General features: G+C 38.2%; 1 protein-coding gene across 1 annotated transcript in view; it reads left to right on the top strand.

The window, feature by feature from the left end:
* HSPA4L (heat shock protein family A (Hsp70) member 4 like) overlaps nucleotides 1-14,957 on the top strand; it is a 63,916-nt gene that overhangs the window by 12,779 nt on the left and 36,180 nt on the right. The window contains exons 2-6 of the mRNA XM_027854645.1: nucleotides 3,189-3,246; nucleotides 5,422-5,562; nucleotides 6,538-6,660; nucleotides 11,052-11,151; nucleotides 11,555-11,688. Coding sequence (XP_027710446.1) covers nucleotides 3,189-3,246; nucleotides 5,422-5,562; nucleotides 6,538-6,660; nucleotides 11,052-11,151; nucleotides 11,555-11,688 — 556 coding nt within the window. The remainder of the gene's footprint in view (nucleotides 1-3,188; nucleotides 3,247-5,421; nucleotides 5,563-6,537; nucleotides 6,661-11,051; nucleotides 11,152-11,554; nucleotides 11,689-14,957) is intronic.

Genomic DNA, 14,957 nt, shown 5'->3' on the forward strand with positions numbered 1-14,957 from the left:
TTCAGCTCTCTTGAAGTTGTGACAACTTCTTATTTTCCGTTTGGGGAGTGATATCTTTTTTTTTTTTTTTTTTTGTAAGTATTAAAAGTATTTTTTGAGAACATTATGGCTAGCTTGAGCTTTAGGAATTGTAATATTAGCTTTTAGTAGTGTTGTAAGCTCTCTTTTTTAGGTATAAAAGCAGAGTTCCCTAAAGGATGTTTGTATTTAAAACAACTTAGGAGCGTGATTTGCACCAATTTGACAAACTAGTCTGTACTGTATATATCATGTGTGTAGACCTTTGCGTATATTATTGTATGGAAGTGTGACCTTGAATTCTTGAAATCTACGTCAGGAGAACATGCCAAGCTAGTGATGGACAGAAAGGCCTGTCATTAGAAGGTTACATACTTAATGGTGGATTAAGGATTCTTTTCTTTTGGATGCAGCAGCTTTATGAGACACTGTAGTGGGAATAGTCACAATGCTACAACATGAATGCAAGTGTCTTTGGAATTATTAAAATATCCAAATGGATATTTTGGTTTTCAGGTTTGTTTGTTTTTTTTAATCCATTTAACGGGTACATAAAAGTTTATGGAAGAGAATCTGTCTCATTAAGTGCATAAGTGTTTTTAAACCCTTAACCGACTGATAAATATCTTCTTATAACTGTTCAAAAATCTTTTTAAAAAGAAAATTGATGTGAAGACAGAGGTAGAAGTTAAGAAATAGTCATCCTCTCTGTCATGAGAGAAAATTGGAAAGAAGACTGGAGGGCAAGGGAAACTTTAATTTTTCCTGATCTCTGAGATCCATGAGAGTTATACCCTATACATTATGGTCTACATGGAAGTTGTATTCTATCCATCTCAGCAGAAGGAGTGGCAGAACAAGGGGGACAGTCAGAGAAGACAAGGAATGAGATTCTATTTTTGTATGTCCCTTGCAGTGTCTGTTTATGTTTTGGCTGCACCTAATGTCCCAGTGGTCTTCTGCTTGTCCCCATTATGTTATATACCTTCCGTATTCCCTAGTTTAAATTGAATGAACTTCAGTTTTCTTTCAGGTTCCATTTCACACTGAAACTATTACACTGGTTTCCTAACTGCTTTTTGTTTTTCCCAGATGAATTGTCCCAAAGTAATATTATTAAACTCTAGAGCACTGCCCTGATGAGAAACCTCGAATTGCTTACTGAGTAATGTCAAAATTCTTAGTCTTCATCGTGGCAGCCGCATCAGATCTGGCCTTAACATGCCTTGCAAGCCTGTGTTGCACTATTGTACCAGTGACTACTTTGCATTCCCCAAATATTCTTCAAACATTCCCACCTCCACAGCTTTGTTTATATGGTTCCTTTTTCTGAAATGCCTTCTCCTCCCCCTGCTCCTTTACTTATTTACCCACTGTAGACTGGCCCAAACATTTTGTAGAGCAATTTGGAAATACACAACAAAAGTCACAAAACTGGCCACATTTCCCTATTAAGCTGAATGTGAGCTCCTTAAGAGCAGGGACTGTCTTTGACCTTTCTTTGTATTCACAGCACTTAGCACAGTACCTGGCACATAGTAGGTGCTTACTAAATGTTGGTTGACCCTGACTCACACCCATTGATGTAATTCTTAAGAAAAGTGTCAAAAATGTAAAATAGTCATGATTTTCTTGTTTGTAATACCAAAAAACTACAGTCTATGTATCCAAAGATTGGAGACTAGCCAAACAAGCAGTTAAAGTGTTGTTGGTATTTGTTCAGTCATTTCGTTCTTGCCTGACTCTCTGTGACCCCCTTTGGGGTTTTCTTGGCAAAGACACTGGAGTGGTTTGCCATTTCCTTCTCCAGCTCATTTTACAGATGAAGAAACTGAGGCAAACAGGTTTAAGTGACTTGCCCAGGGTCACACAGCTAGCAAGTGAGGCTAGATTTTAACTCAGGAAGATGAGTTGTTGTGATGTTAGGATGTCATAAAAAAAGTGAATATTGAATATAACACTGAAACATGGAAAGATATATGACATGAAGCAAAGCTAAATTGCAGAAATGGAAGTAACCTGCATGCGCAGGCATGAAAACAAAGTGAAAAGTAGCAGAGGTGTAGGTAGACTTAGAGCCCCAGAGCCCAGTGTATTATAAATCCTGATGAGCGGGGGTTTTTTAAGTTTATTTTTGATCTGTTAAGTCATTTTTATTCTACTTTGTTACAAACTGTGTGACCTTGGGAAAATCACTCAACCTGTTTGCCTCAGTTTCCTCATCTATAAAATAGATAATAACAGCCCCTCCCAGGTTGTTGTGAGGATCAAAGAAGATGATAATTGTAACGTGCTATTATTGTCATCATTGTTATGTTGTCACGTGTAAGGTTCTACGGAAGAGTTTCTTCCTCATTGGGTATGTCTTGATACTTTGGTTAGTAATATTTTTAAGGCCTCGGTACTTAGCTTCTTTGGCCTCCCGTCCTCAGCCCAGCAGATTGTTGGCCGCTTTTTATTCTGTATTCTTCTGGGCACTTAATTTGTGCCTCTTAGAGCAGACCGCCTCACACTTCAGAGATTTGTACAGGGCTCTTCCCCTTTGAGATAGATCCCAGCTTCTTGAAAGCAGGGCCATCATCTAGTACAACATTGTGGCCCATACAGTATGCAGTTGGGTGTTCAGTATTCAATATGTGTAATTGTTGAATCTGTTCAGAATTGTGATCTCATAAACTTTTTCTTGGATCATGTGAAGTTTTTGTTTGTAAAATGTAATACATTGAATCTGCTTTTTGTAGCCAAAATTATACATAGTAGCAATAGACTTGACGATAAAGATTTGTGTTACAAATAATGTAGTTGTGCAGTTTAGATTGAGGAGGAAATTACATAATTGATTTGGTCTTTTTTTTTTTCTTGGTTACTTTAAGATTCCTATTCTTGCATAAGTCATCTTTATTATGTATTTGGGATCCATTGTTTATGGAGGAGGATTGTTAGAAATATAAGAACTAAGTTGCCATTTTTAAATGTTCAAATAGTTTATTTGTTTCATTAATTACATGATTGTATCAGTCCTTGAAGAGTTGATTTAGTCAGGTACATAACAATAAACTACAAAAATACTAGAGAGAAGATTTATTTTGTTCTTCCTTAACCTGCTACCCGTTTTCCCTCCAGAGTTATCTTTAACTTTTAGTAAAATCTGACTATTTCTTCTTTTTTAGGGCTTGTATATCTTTAGGATCCAAAACTCGAACAATTGGGAATGCAGCCAAAAGCCAGGTAAATTGATTTAATTTTGGTAGTTCCTTAAAATCATGTATCCTTTTGAATTAAATATGGTATTACATGAGTAGTGGGAAGATCTTATTTAGATTAAGTAGGGGGATCCTGATTAATTCATACAAGTAGAAAAGGGAGAATAAAGGTGTGCAGAAAACAAAATCTGTAATTAAAATTTGTGTTACATTGACTGTAGTATTTTAATTCTTAATTATTGCATTTTGTTCACCACCCCCCCAAATCGAGCTTGAATAAAGCATAATCATAGCCTGAAAGTATTAACAATCTAGTGTTAACCTAGGTAGTTTTCCACTTATTTGTCTTTGATCTATTGTATGATCAGTATAGTATATTTGAGTATGATCAGTATAGTATATTTGATTATGTTGGTCAGAATAATTCAGTTATTTTTCCAAAATAACTGTGAATTTAGGGTGTTGATGCTGCTAACGTGTGTAAAAACATTGTTACTAGATGTTAAGATCTATATATTTTGTGCTGTGGTACAAAGGCAACATCTGTATGCCTGAAGGGTTTCCTGACAAGAAGCTCCACCTGAGGGGAGGAGCATTTTAGGAAGAAGTGAAATAGAAAGTTAGAGGAACTACATAAGAAGCAGGGATAATTGAAGCTGCCATTAATTTATCTAGAATATATTTTTAAAAGTTTTTGGGTTGTGGGATCTATTTACCAGTAAGAAAGCATACATTTTATACTGGAGTGTGACAGCTAATTTTCCTTTCAATCTTATTTTCTTCAATTTTAAAATCTCTGAGTTCTCTTGAATTTTAAGATGTACCTGAATCTTTTCCTCTCTTATTTAAAAAGGAAAGGTAGAAGAGCATTGATTTTCCTGAGAATTTCCTTCCCCACCCCCCCTTCCCTATTACCAGTATACAAGACTTAATTAACTGTTTATTATCCTGGCGCTCCACTTATATTTGTACGTGTGATTTCTATTTAAGCTGTCTTACATAAATTGATCTGGGGATATTTTTTCTCTCTTTCCCTGTCTTTCTTTGTAGCTCTAACCTTTTTGTGTGTGTGTATGTAGTTTCAACAACTATTTAAGGTTGTTTTTCCATAAATATTTCTTCAATTTGGATAAATACTGAGCTATCAGTTCCACTCCAGAATTGGACCTTGAGCTCACCCAAGTCTGATGCATGTGGACATGATAGTTTGACTGAATTTCTGGTGCATCCCAGAATTCATTCTTACCCTTTGTGAGGGAAGCAGTCACGTCGCCTTTATTGAACAGCAGGCTACGTTGTCAGTCTTAGGCAAGATAATATTATTCTGGCTTTAGAATGGTAATTGTACTGTTACCTCTGGTTTCCTTCTTAGATTTTAAAGTCACAGCTGCTCAAAAATTATGGCAATTTGTATTTTGATTTGTTATTCACTAAATGTATCCCCTCATAGGGCATATACCTAGTTAAAAGAAACCTGCTTTCCAGGAGTCTCATGGGATCATAGATTTAGGACTTGATGGGACCTTAGTGGGACCTTAGAAATTGGGAACAATGTGCTGAACATGAAAAGCTTGATCATAAATTGAGTCTTCTTTGTGGGGAGATGGAATTTAGCAGAGATTGGAGGGGGATACTGACCTCTGGATTTGTTACTGTGGTGACCACAGGTCTGTAACTTAAGAGTTGTCCCAGTGTCACTGAGATTGACTGTTACTTAGCGGTGTACCAGTGGTCGTGGAGCTGGAAAGTCAGTCTCAGAAACAGGATCCTGGTTCCAGGTCCGGTACTCTATCCACTCTCCCACATGGCTTTTCTTTTTATAAGTAATAAAATGAGAGGAAGAGATGAAAAATAACTGGCAAGAGATGGTGAGATACAGGTGATTATAGAAGAAATACTGACATTGACAAAACTTTTCCTTTTGAAAAATACATTTATTTTGAACTTTTTCTATATTTTATCAGAGCAGGAGCAAAAGCTTTAAGGAACTGTGGGGTAATGACAATGTTTGTTGCATAATTCATAGTTTTTTGAGAATCAATATTAAGAATTTATTAGCTGCTATTCTTAATGCACATAGTAAGTCAGAAATTTGTTTTATCTTAAAACTAGATATGCAGAAAATGGGGGTTTTGTTTTTTACTTGTAAAGGGCAAAGATCTGATGGATACTTTGATTAATAAAAGTATTTTTTTAACAGATTGTTACAAATGTAAGAAATACATTACATGGCTTCAAAAAACTTCATGGACGGTCTTTTGATGATCCCATTGTGCAGACTGAAAGGTTCAAGCTTCCCTATGAGCTTCAGAAAATGCCAAATGGAAGTACAGGAGTTAAGGTACCTACCCAGGGCAGTAACTCGATAACTAATAATTGAAAAATCACGAGGCAGACATTCTGCTTATTCACATTTTCTCAGCAGCTCAAATAGTTTCGCCTAGATTTCGGTTCCTTTCTATGTAAGTGGTAAAAAGCACGTAGACTTTTTTGAATAAGGTTTTTAAGAAGGCAAAAATATTTCTGATTATTATCTTGCTTAATTTAATAATAAAACTGACTTTAGAGAAATTGCAGGGGGAAAGGGAGAATTAGAGCTACAACTAATTATGGAAAGGACTAAACTGGTTTGAAGCTTGCCTTTGAAAAATTTTTTGTAATTATTGCAGAAACATCTTGAGATGTGTTAAAGGTATTAAATAAAGGAAAGCATTTTTGAATAGCATTTGAATAACATTTCTGAATTAAGATTTTTAAAAGCAGGTATTAATGTTTACTTTGCAAAAAAAGGAACATTACGTTTACAGCTATTGTGTGTGGAGTTATTTATGTTATAATATAGCCGTGGTACTAAAATACCTTCTCTTGGTTTCTTTTAACTTAGCAATATTCAGCTTCCTGAGTATTGCTTTGTTTTTTATTATTGAAATTCATGTTGTCTTAATCTCTTTTCTGTAGAAGTTTTAAACATATATTTTGTGAGGAAAAGTACCCTGAAGTCATGCAGATGTAGTAAGTTCTAGTTAAGACTCACCTAGCACAGAGTTGATAGTTTTTATTTTATATTTTTCTTGCCTCTGTTATTAAAAAATAAAAGCAACAAATATCTTCTTTGTGAAAACGGAGGAAAAAAATGAGGAGTGAATGATAAGTCTTTTAAAAATCATTTATGCTGAAATGAATCTTCTAAAGATTAGGTTTGTATTTCAAGTTCTTACGTAGTTTATCCATTTATTTTTTAGTTTTCTGAATTTAACTTGATAGGCTCATTAAATATTTATTTATTTTGCTCACTGACATTTTCCTTTGCTTTCAGGTTCGGTACCTAGAAGAAGATAGGCCTTTTGCGATCGAGCAGGTCACTGGAATGCTTTTGGCCAAGCTTAAGGAGACTTCAGAAAATGCTTTGAAGAAGCCTGTGGCAGACTGTGTGATTTCAGTAAGTTGTACCCTATTTTACTTTGATCAGGTATTCTTGGATTAACACCTTCCCCACTGGGCTGTTGGGAGGTTCAAATGAGATGAGTTACGTAAAGTGCTGGTCTTATTTAATGTTATTCTTTTTGTTGGATTAGTGTCCTGCATGTTATACACTGCAGGTATCTGGTTCTTTTTTCTTTTTGTTCGTGTTCTTCACCCAGTAAATGACCACTGAATCCAGTTAGCTTCCTTTTCATGTGCAAAGGGCTGGAATGTAAGAATATCTTGAAGGACCAAGCTGTGTCCATTGACAATGCAGAGCCTTTCATTTTGTTTTTTTTTATCCACAAGGCAAAGAAAATAGAGATATGATGAAGTTTTTTTACTTCAAAGTAAAGTGATGTTAAATTTTTTTCCTTTGGGTTACGTGTCTGGTCTTTGTAGTGTTAAGAAAAGGGAGAAAAATTGTCATTTTTGTATAGCTTGAAGTTTTTCAACATGTCGGTCATGATTAGCCAATAGATCTTGGTGACTTCAGTGGCTGCCTCCCCAAGAGTACATCCAGTATACCCACCCCCTTCTCCGAAACCTCTGCACCACCAGGTTTGGCCCTGCCCCAGCCTCCCCAAAAGTTATCAACAAAAGCGGGTCCTTTTAGAAACTGGGATTTTCATAGGACATACACATTCATACCATTCTAGAGCACAAGCCCTGTGCTCTAGAAGCTAGATCACCATTTACTTTATAGGCCTTCATAATCAGTGGGGCTGGATTCCCTAAAGCAAGTCTGAGATGGGAGAAAGCTTCATTTGTGCTTTAGACCACAAGGTGCTGTTTGAGGCAGTGAAGCAGTCATTTGTTGACTGCTCTCCCACAGTGGCATAAAAGTGTTCTTTTCTGTGAAGTACCTGACTGCCTTCCTCTAAGGAGCTGACTCACTGAGTGAACCTTGTTCTATGAAAATCATGATGTATGCAGTGAAAAGAGGGCTGGGTTTAGTCACGGGGCTTGGGTTCAGATCCTAGCTTGGGGAAGTCACCTTTTTTGGGCCTCAGTTATTTCCACTATAAAATAAGGGGGGATTAGATGATCTTCAGGGTCCCTTCTATCTCTACATCTGTGATGCTCTGATGGGTCCTTTTGGAGTGGGGATGGGGAAATTAGTTGCATGTATCATCGCTACCGAATTTTGACTACAATACCATATCGATGCACTGGGTGGATTATGGAAGACATCTTTGGTTCCGCCATTCTTCTGTTAGTTTCCCATCTTCTCATCTGGTCACTTGTGTACAGTTAGGGGTGCTGGGAGCCAGTGCCAATCTTGCAGCAGCACCCCAGGTTTTGGGGAGGGAGGGAAAGCCCCTGGAGGGGTGGTGAGACCTCGACTGGAGCAGGGGAGAACACCAGGAAGGGCTGATGAGCTTTCCTCCCCTCCCCACTTCACTCTCTTCTCTTCTTGAGGACGTCCTTAGGAGGATGTAAGCCTTGAGGGCAGAGTGAGGAGCTTCTCCTTTGTGTATCTTCCCGGTGCTGTCCTCGAGGTTGGTGGCTTAATGAAAGTCTGTCTCTTTCCTGGTTAGAGATGAGGAAACCAAATCCCCGAGAGGTTGATTGACTTGCCCAAGGTCACGCCGGTGGTAACTGTGAGAGATGGTCCTGTGACATGGGAGGCGCTTATTGAGCGATGAGGCCATGGCCCAGGCAGGCCCTTAACACTCTGAAAGATGTTGCTGCCCTTCCTTCGCTGGACTTGAGAATGGGATCCAATAGTCAACCCAGCAGCTCAGCCTCTTCTTTTCTTTAGACAAAAAGGGCTAGGAGGAGAGGGCTGCAGTAGAGAAATCAGTGCAGGGGCTGTTTCATCTTCTCATAGGGTAGCTAGCTTCTTTAGAAAGCAGGTTAGTCGTCCCTAGCTTTAAGACCTCTAGGTATCAGAGCTTAGCATTATCAAAAATATCATTTTTATTTGATAGCGGAGTGGGGCCTATAATTTTGCTCTTAATTTTGAGATCCTTCTCAAATTTGATGGCTTATTGAGAATGTTTACTTTTTTAAATTTAAAAAAAATTTTTTTTATAAATTAATTTATTTTGATTTATCAACAATCATTTTAAATTTTTCTCCCCCTCCTTCCCCAAGATGGCGCACAATCTGATATAGGCTATACACATACGTTCCCTTTAAACATATTTTCACATTAGTCACATTGTAAGGAAGAATTAGAACCAATAGAAGGAACCACAAGAAAGAGAAAACAAAACAGAAGGAAAGAATAGCAAATAGTATGCTTCGGTCTGCATTCGGTCTCCATAGTTCTTTCTTTGGATGTGGATAGCATTTTCCATCATGCAACTTTTGGAGATGTCTGAGATCCTTGCATTGCTGAGAAGGGCTACGTCTATCAAAGTTATTGCACAACGTGGCTGTTACTCTGTACAACATTTTCCTGGTTCTGCTCACTTCACTCAGCATCAGACCATACAGGTCTTTCCAGGTTTTTCTGAAGTCCGCCTGCTCATCATTTCTTATAGCACAATACTATTCCATTACATTCATATGCCACAACTTGTTCAGCCATTCCCCAATGGATGGGCATCCCTCAGTTTCCAAGAGAATGTTTACTTTTTAAAGAAAGGCTGTGTTGCTACTTAAACAGTGTCCCTGTTCTTAAACTTATACTATGGCATGGAGTACTAAGGCTCAGAAATCATGACATCTTCTATCAGGAGAACATGTATTAGGGTTGTGCAAATAAGATCATAATATAAAATTTCAGGCTTTACTAAAAAAAAAAAAAGTTTGAACATCATAGTGTTCCAGCTCTGTAGGAGAATTCATGGACACATACCTCATATTAATTTATATTAATTAATAGATTCACATCAAAGTAGTCAATTACTTTCATTCAAATATACCTACCTAGGGCAGCTAGGTGGCTCAGCGGATAGAGCACTGGCCCTGAAGTCAGGAGGACCTGAGTTCAAATCCAGCTTCAGACCAAACACTTGACACATACTAGCTGTGTGACCTTGGGCAAGTCACTTAACCCCGATTGCCTCACTTTAAAAAAAAAATGCAAATATACCTACCTTACTTGGATTTCTAAAACATAATTTAGAGTGAAACTTTATATAAGCTAGTTCCCGGAAGGCATTTGTAAAATGTTGCTGTTTATTAAGTCTGACTTTTCAGTGGTGCGTATTTTTGAGCAAAATTCATTGGTAATTGGATAGATCAAAGAGTTCTAATTTTCAGCGTTTGGGCAGGCTTTAGTTATTTAAATTAAATTCTAAAATATTTTATTGTGGAATTAGTAACCCCCAGCAAAAAGAAACATAAATAAAATTTAAGGGGCAGCTAGGTGGCTCAGTGGATAGAGCACTGGCCCTGGATTCAGGAGGACCTGAGTTCAAATCCAGCCTCAGACACATAACACTTATAGCTGTGTGACCCTGGGCAAGTCACTTAACCCCATTGCCTAGCCAAAACAAAAAATGAAATAAAATAAAATAAAATAAAATTTAAAAATTAAAAACTCCACACTTCTTTTATGCAAACCATTTCCACATTAACCATTTTGCCAAAAAACAAAAAGCAAGAAATTGTAAAGAAATTGACTCAGAGTTCATTAATTCTCCCTCTGGAAGTGGATAGCACTTTTCATCATGGATCCTTTGGAATTGTCTTGGATCACTGTATTGAGCAGAGTAGCTAAGACTTTCACCGTTGATCATTGTTAGAATATTGATGTTACACACTTATTTTTAAGAGAATTGGAATTTTAACATCTAGGTGGCACAATGGATAGAATACCAGTCCAGGAGTCAGGAAGACCTGAGTTCAAATTTGGCCTCAGACCATTGCTAGCTGGGTAACCCCTGGGCAAGTCACTTAATCCTGTTTGCCTCAGTTTCCTCATCTGTAAAATATGGATAATAGCACCTACTTCCTAGCATTGTCATGAGGATCAAATGAGATAATTGTCAGGAACTTAGCACAGTGCCTGGCACATAGTAAGAACTTTATAAATATTAGCTGTTACCTTTGTCATCATCATCATCATCATTATTAATTTGAATAAGATATTGTAATAAGATTTTATTCTTTAGCTCCTTTGGACCTTGTCTCAGTGTATTATGTTTGTTTGGAAATTAAATCACTTTCATGTTCTGTTTTCAGTTCGTTTTTAAGTTCTGTCCAAATCATTTTAGGATATATATTTCACGATTTTAACAAGATTTGAGTAATTTTTTCCTCATTTAATGAGCCTCAGTGGATTCTTGACATGTTGCCTTCATATGTATAATCAGATACATCCATTATTTTGCCCTTTGCTTAACTGAAACCTTAAAGGTAAACTGTGTGACATAGAACTATTGTATTTACTCACTGTTCCTAAAATTCCAGATTCCTAGTTTCTTCACCGATGCTGAGAGAAGGTCCGTGATGGCAGCCGCCCAGGTCGCCGGCTTAAATTGTCTAAGACTGATGAACGAAACCACTGCAGGTAAACAATGAGAAAGTCATTGGCAAAAATGTGCGACTGATTTTTTTTTCTAACGAGTGCAATGAAGTTGGTTAGCCTTAAGACTTAGCACGAATGTGCTGATTTCATAAGGATTTTAGCTGGGAGTAGGTAACTGCCAGTTTGAGCAAAATGTCTTTGGATGTCTCGGTGGTTGGGGTGTTGTGTGTGTTTTTTTCTTTAATGTTAAGGGGTGCTACAATGTTGTTGGTCAAGGTGTAGAATGGAATAAAGTATGAGTTGGCAGATTACCAAAAATAAATTCACTCCCTTCGTGAATAATAATGTGTTCTTTTTGCATTAAATTTCAAACTATTAAAATAATTTAGTGGTACTTGATCTCCAAGATGGCTGAAATTCCAAAAAAATTTTTTTGTTTTTACAGTTGCACTTGCGTATGGAATTTATAAGCAAGATCTTCCACCTTTAGAGGAGAAACCAAGAAATGTCGTATTTATCGATATGGGGCATTCTGCCTACCAAGTTTCAGTTTGTGCTTTTAACAAGGGAAAACTTAAGGTAAGTGAGAGATTTTCTACATTCGATTATTATTCTCTTACTAAAAATGAGTCCGTGTAATTGGTTTAATAAAAGGTAGTATACAGATAAAGTATTTATTATGCACTTATTCCGTGTGGATACTGTTAAACATTGGGGCTTTGGATACAGGCGAGCCAGGCTTGCCTTCCAGGAGTTTACATTCAAGTATGGAAACACAGCACATTAAGGGACCCTAGAAAAGGGGAATTGGGAAGATGCTAAGGCCAGGGAGGGTCGAGGAGGGACGAGAGGAGCGGGAGATGATAGCTGATGTGCAGGCAGAGGGCTCACCCCCTGAGCTGGCACCCTAGGGGCTGAGTCCAGGGTTGGGGGGTGGCTCTGGTGCAGATAGCGATAGAAGGTCATTTAAGATGAAATAGTAGTAGAGGCAGCTAGGTGGTGCAGTGGATAGAACACCCACCTTGGAATCAGGAGGACCTGAGTTCAAATCCGGCCTCAGACACTTGACACTTAATAGCTGTGTGACCCTGGGCAAGTCACTTAACCCCATTTTTGCCTCACCAAAAAAGCAAGAAAAAGAAAAAGAAGATAGTAGTGTGCCTTTTTATGATAGAAGGGGTAGGAACTGGCCTTGTGACTTCACCGATGTAGGGATTCTCTAGAGGAGAAAACCCTTAGGCCGATGCAGGTCAGCACTTCCTCTGTAACTTGTGGTCTTAGGAAATGGCCCAGGCCACTGAGGGGTCAAGCGACTTGACCAGACTCCCCAAATGAGGAGGTATGGGGAGCCTGAACTCAAGTGAATTTTTATGGGCCCTAAGGCCGACTCCCTACACACCCTGTCTCGAGACTGGACCTGTGCCTTCATTGGCACAGTCCCCTCTCAGGCAGGAGGCTTCCTCCTCTGCTGCTCACAGATTCCAGAGGGATCCAGTGGTAACTTGAACCCTGGTTTTAACTTCAAGGTTTACTCTAGTCACCAGACCATGTTACTTTTCCTTAATGTTCTTTCTGGGAATGCTTTAAGCGGGAGTTGATGGGCATCATTTTTTTCTATCTTTATATTATACTTTTATACATCATAGTTTATTCGTTTTACCAGGCTCACACTTTAGAGGCTTAGGCTTTCTCACTTTCCAAACATATTTCTTTGGAAAGTGTTTCAAGACACACAAGATGCATTTCTTAAGCACTTAACCCTGGGGATGGCCCTGCACTGTGCTCAGCACTGGAGTGAAAGCAGTCCCTGCCCTCAGGGTATGTTCAGTCTTGGGGGGGGGGGCGGCAAGGTGTCGTTGCCCCCATTTAGATGAGGAAACTCAAGCTGAAGGTGTGAGCCTCGCCCAGAACCGCACAGCGAGTGAGATCCCCATCAGGTTCCCTAGGTGTCCCCCTGCACCTCTCATGCTCTTATTATCATAGCGTTGTTGCTAAGATACTCTGTCTCTTGTGTCTTTATCCGTAGCTCTGTGTTCTTTACTGTTTGGGTTGACTTTGCTACTTCATTATTATTTGAGTTTTAACAAATTCTGAATAAAATGAGCGTTTTTATATACATTGTGAATAGGACAAGAGAATTTGTACATGAATCTGTGAATCTCTTATATAGACCTTGCTTTTCTTTTTAAGTATATTACAAATTCAATATGTAACTTTTTTCCAAATATTAACGTTCATTTTTTTAAAATTTTGAGTCCCAAGTTCTTTCCCTCCCTCTCTCTCCTCCTCCCTCATTGAGAAGGCAAGCAATTTCATATACATATGCAGTCATGCAAAATATTTCATACTAGTCATGTTGTGAAAGAAAACAGAGACAAACAAAACATGAAGAAAGGGGTGCTTCGATCTGCATTCGCGCTCTACCAGTTCATTCTCTGGAGTTGGATAACATTTTTCATTACAACATGTAACTTTTAAAGCTGTATTGCCTGTGATTCCTTCTGGTTTTCTGTTCTCTTACTTTTTTGCAGGGTAGATAGGGAAGAGGGGGTGGGGAGAAGGAACCATAACCTTTCTCCCCCCTCCCCCCCAATTCTCGTGTCTCCATTGTTTTCATTATTGCTGGCTAGGAGGTTGCTTCTTTGGCACTAAATATCTTTATGTTGCCCCCCCCCCCCCCGAGCTCTTCTAGAAGTTTAAGAATATATACCAGATTACTTACAATAAAACCTTAGTTATTAAAATTATCTTGAAATCGAAGGGTTTCTTTGAGCTGTCGTGTGTATTAGGTTATGTATTTTATTAAAAAAACTTGACTTGAGAATAAGGACACTCTTTTTGAAACCTAGTTTTTGTACTTTTTCTAAGACTTAGGATAAATTATTTGTCTAACTTTTCTAGTAAATATTACCTATATTCCTTACATTTGTATTCTTGAAAGCAATTTCTTAGTAAGTTATAATTCTTAGGAGAATTATCTCTTGAATAATTCTTTAGAATCAGCCGTAGATGAATTAAAAATTAGTGCTTCTGTGGGTTGAATTTGTAGTGAAAGTGACAGTGAATCTCACGAGCCAAAGAAATAGATTTGAAAGCTTGGTACTTAGACGTAGCATGCCATCTTTTTTCCTTCTCATTTTTTTCTCGTTATGAACTTGACAAACATCAAACGTCATGAACTTTTCCATTCATGAAGAGCTGGAAAAAAGGTTGTATATGAAACCATGAACTTCTTTCGTAGATTTTTTAAAAGACTCTCTTCAGCTTAACAGCATCGTACCACCATTCCTGCACTTGTCTGTGGCCTCTTCGGCACTTCCTTCTGCTCTCTTCCGTGTGTCTTCCCCCATCCCCACTTTCCTTGTAGAGCTTGGCCTTCTTCCCAAGTGAAAGCCCGCCTGCATAACAAATAAGTTCATGTATCAGCTGTGTCTGAAGATAGTCCATCCTCTGACAAGTGGTGGGGTAGCCTACTTTCCATCAGCCGTCTGAGTCGAGGTTGCCCTCTGCATTAGTCAGAGTCTGAAAGTCTTTCAAAGCTGTTTTCCTTTTTGATGCTCATGTAGTCACTGTATAAATTGCTCTCCTGTTATGTGCTCCCTTTGCTCTGATTAGTTAATAGGAATCTTTCCAGGTGTTTCTTATTTCTAATGGTACAATAAGAATCCATGACATTTTTGATGGCATGAGCCGTTCCCCAATTTGATGGGCGTCCCCCTTGGTTTCCGTTTCTTTGTTAAAACAGAAGGTGCTGCTTGTTCTTTCTCATTTTGTAGCCTTTGGTTCCAGTGGCGGTAATTCTTTGCAGTTACATTACTGTGACCATTGTGCATGTTGTTTGCTTTTCA

The sequence above is a fragment of the Vombatus ursinus genome, unplaced genomic scaffold, assembly GCF_900497805.2.
Source record: "Vombatus ursinus unplaced genomic scaffold, bare-nosed wombat genome assembly UNPS02010461.1, whole genome shotgun sequence".
In the NCBI taxonomy this organism is placed as follows: domain Eukaryota; kingdom Metazoa; phylum Chordata; class Mammalia; order Diprotodontia; family Vombatidae; genus Vombatus; species Vombatus ursinus.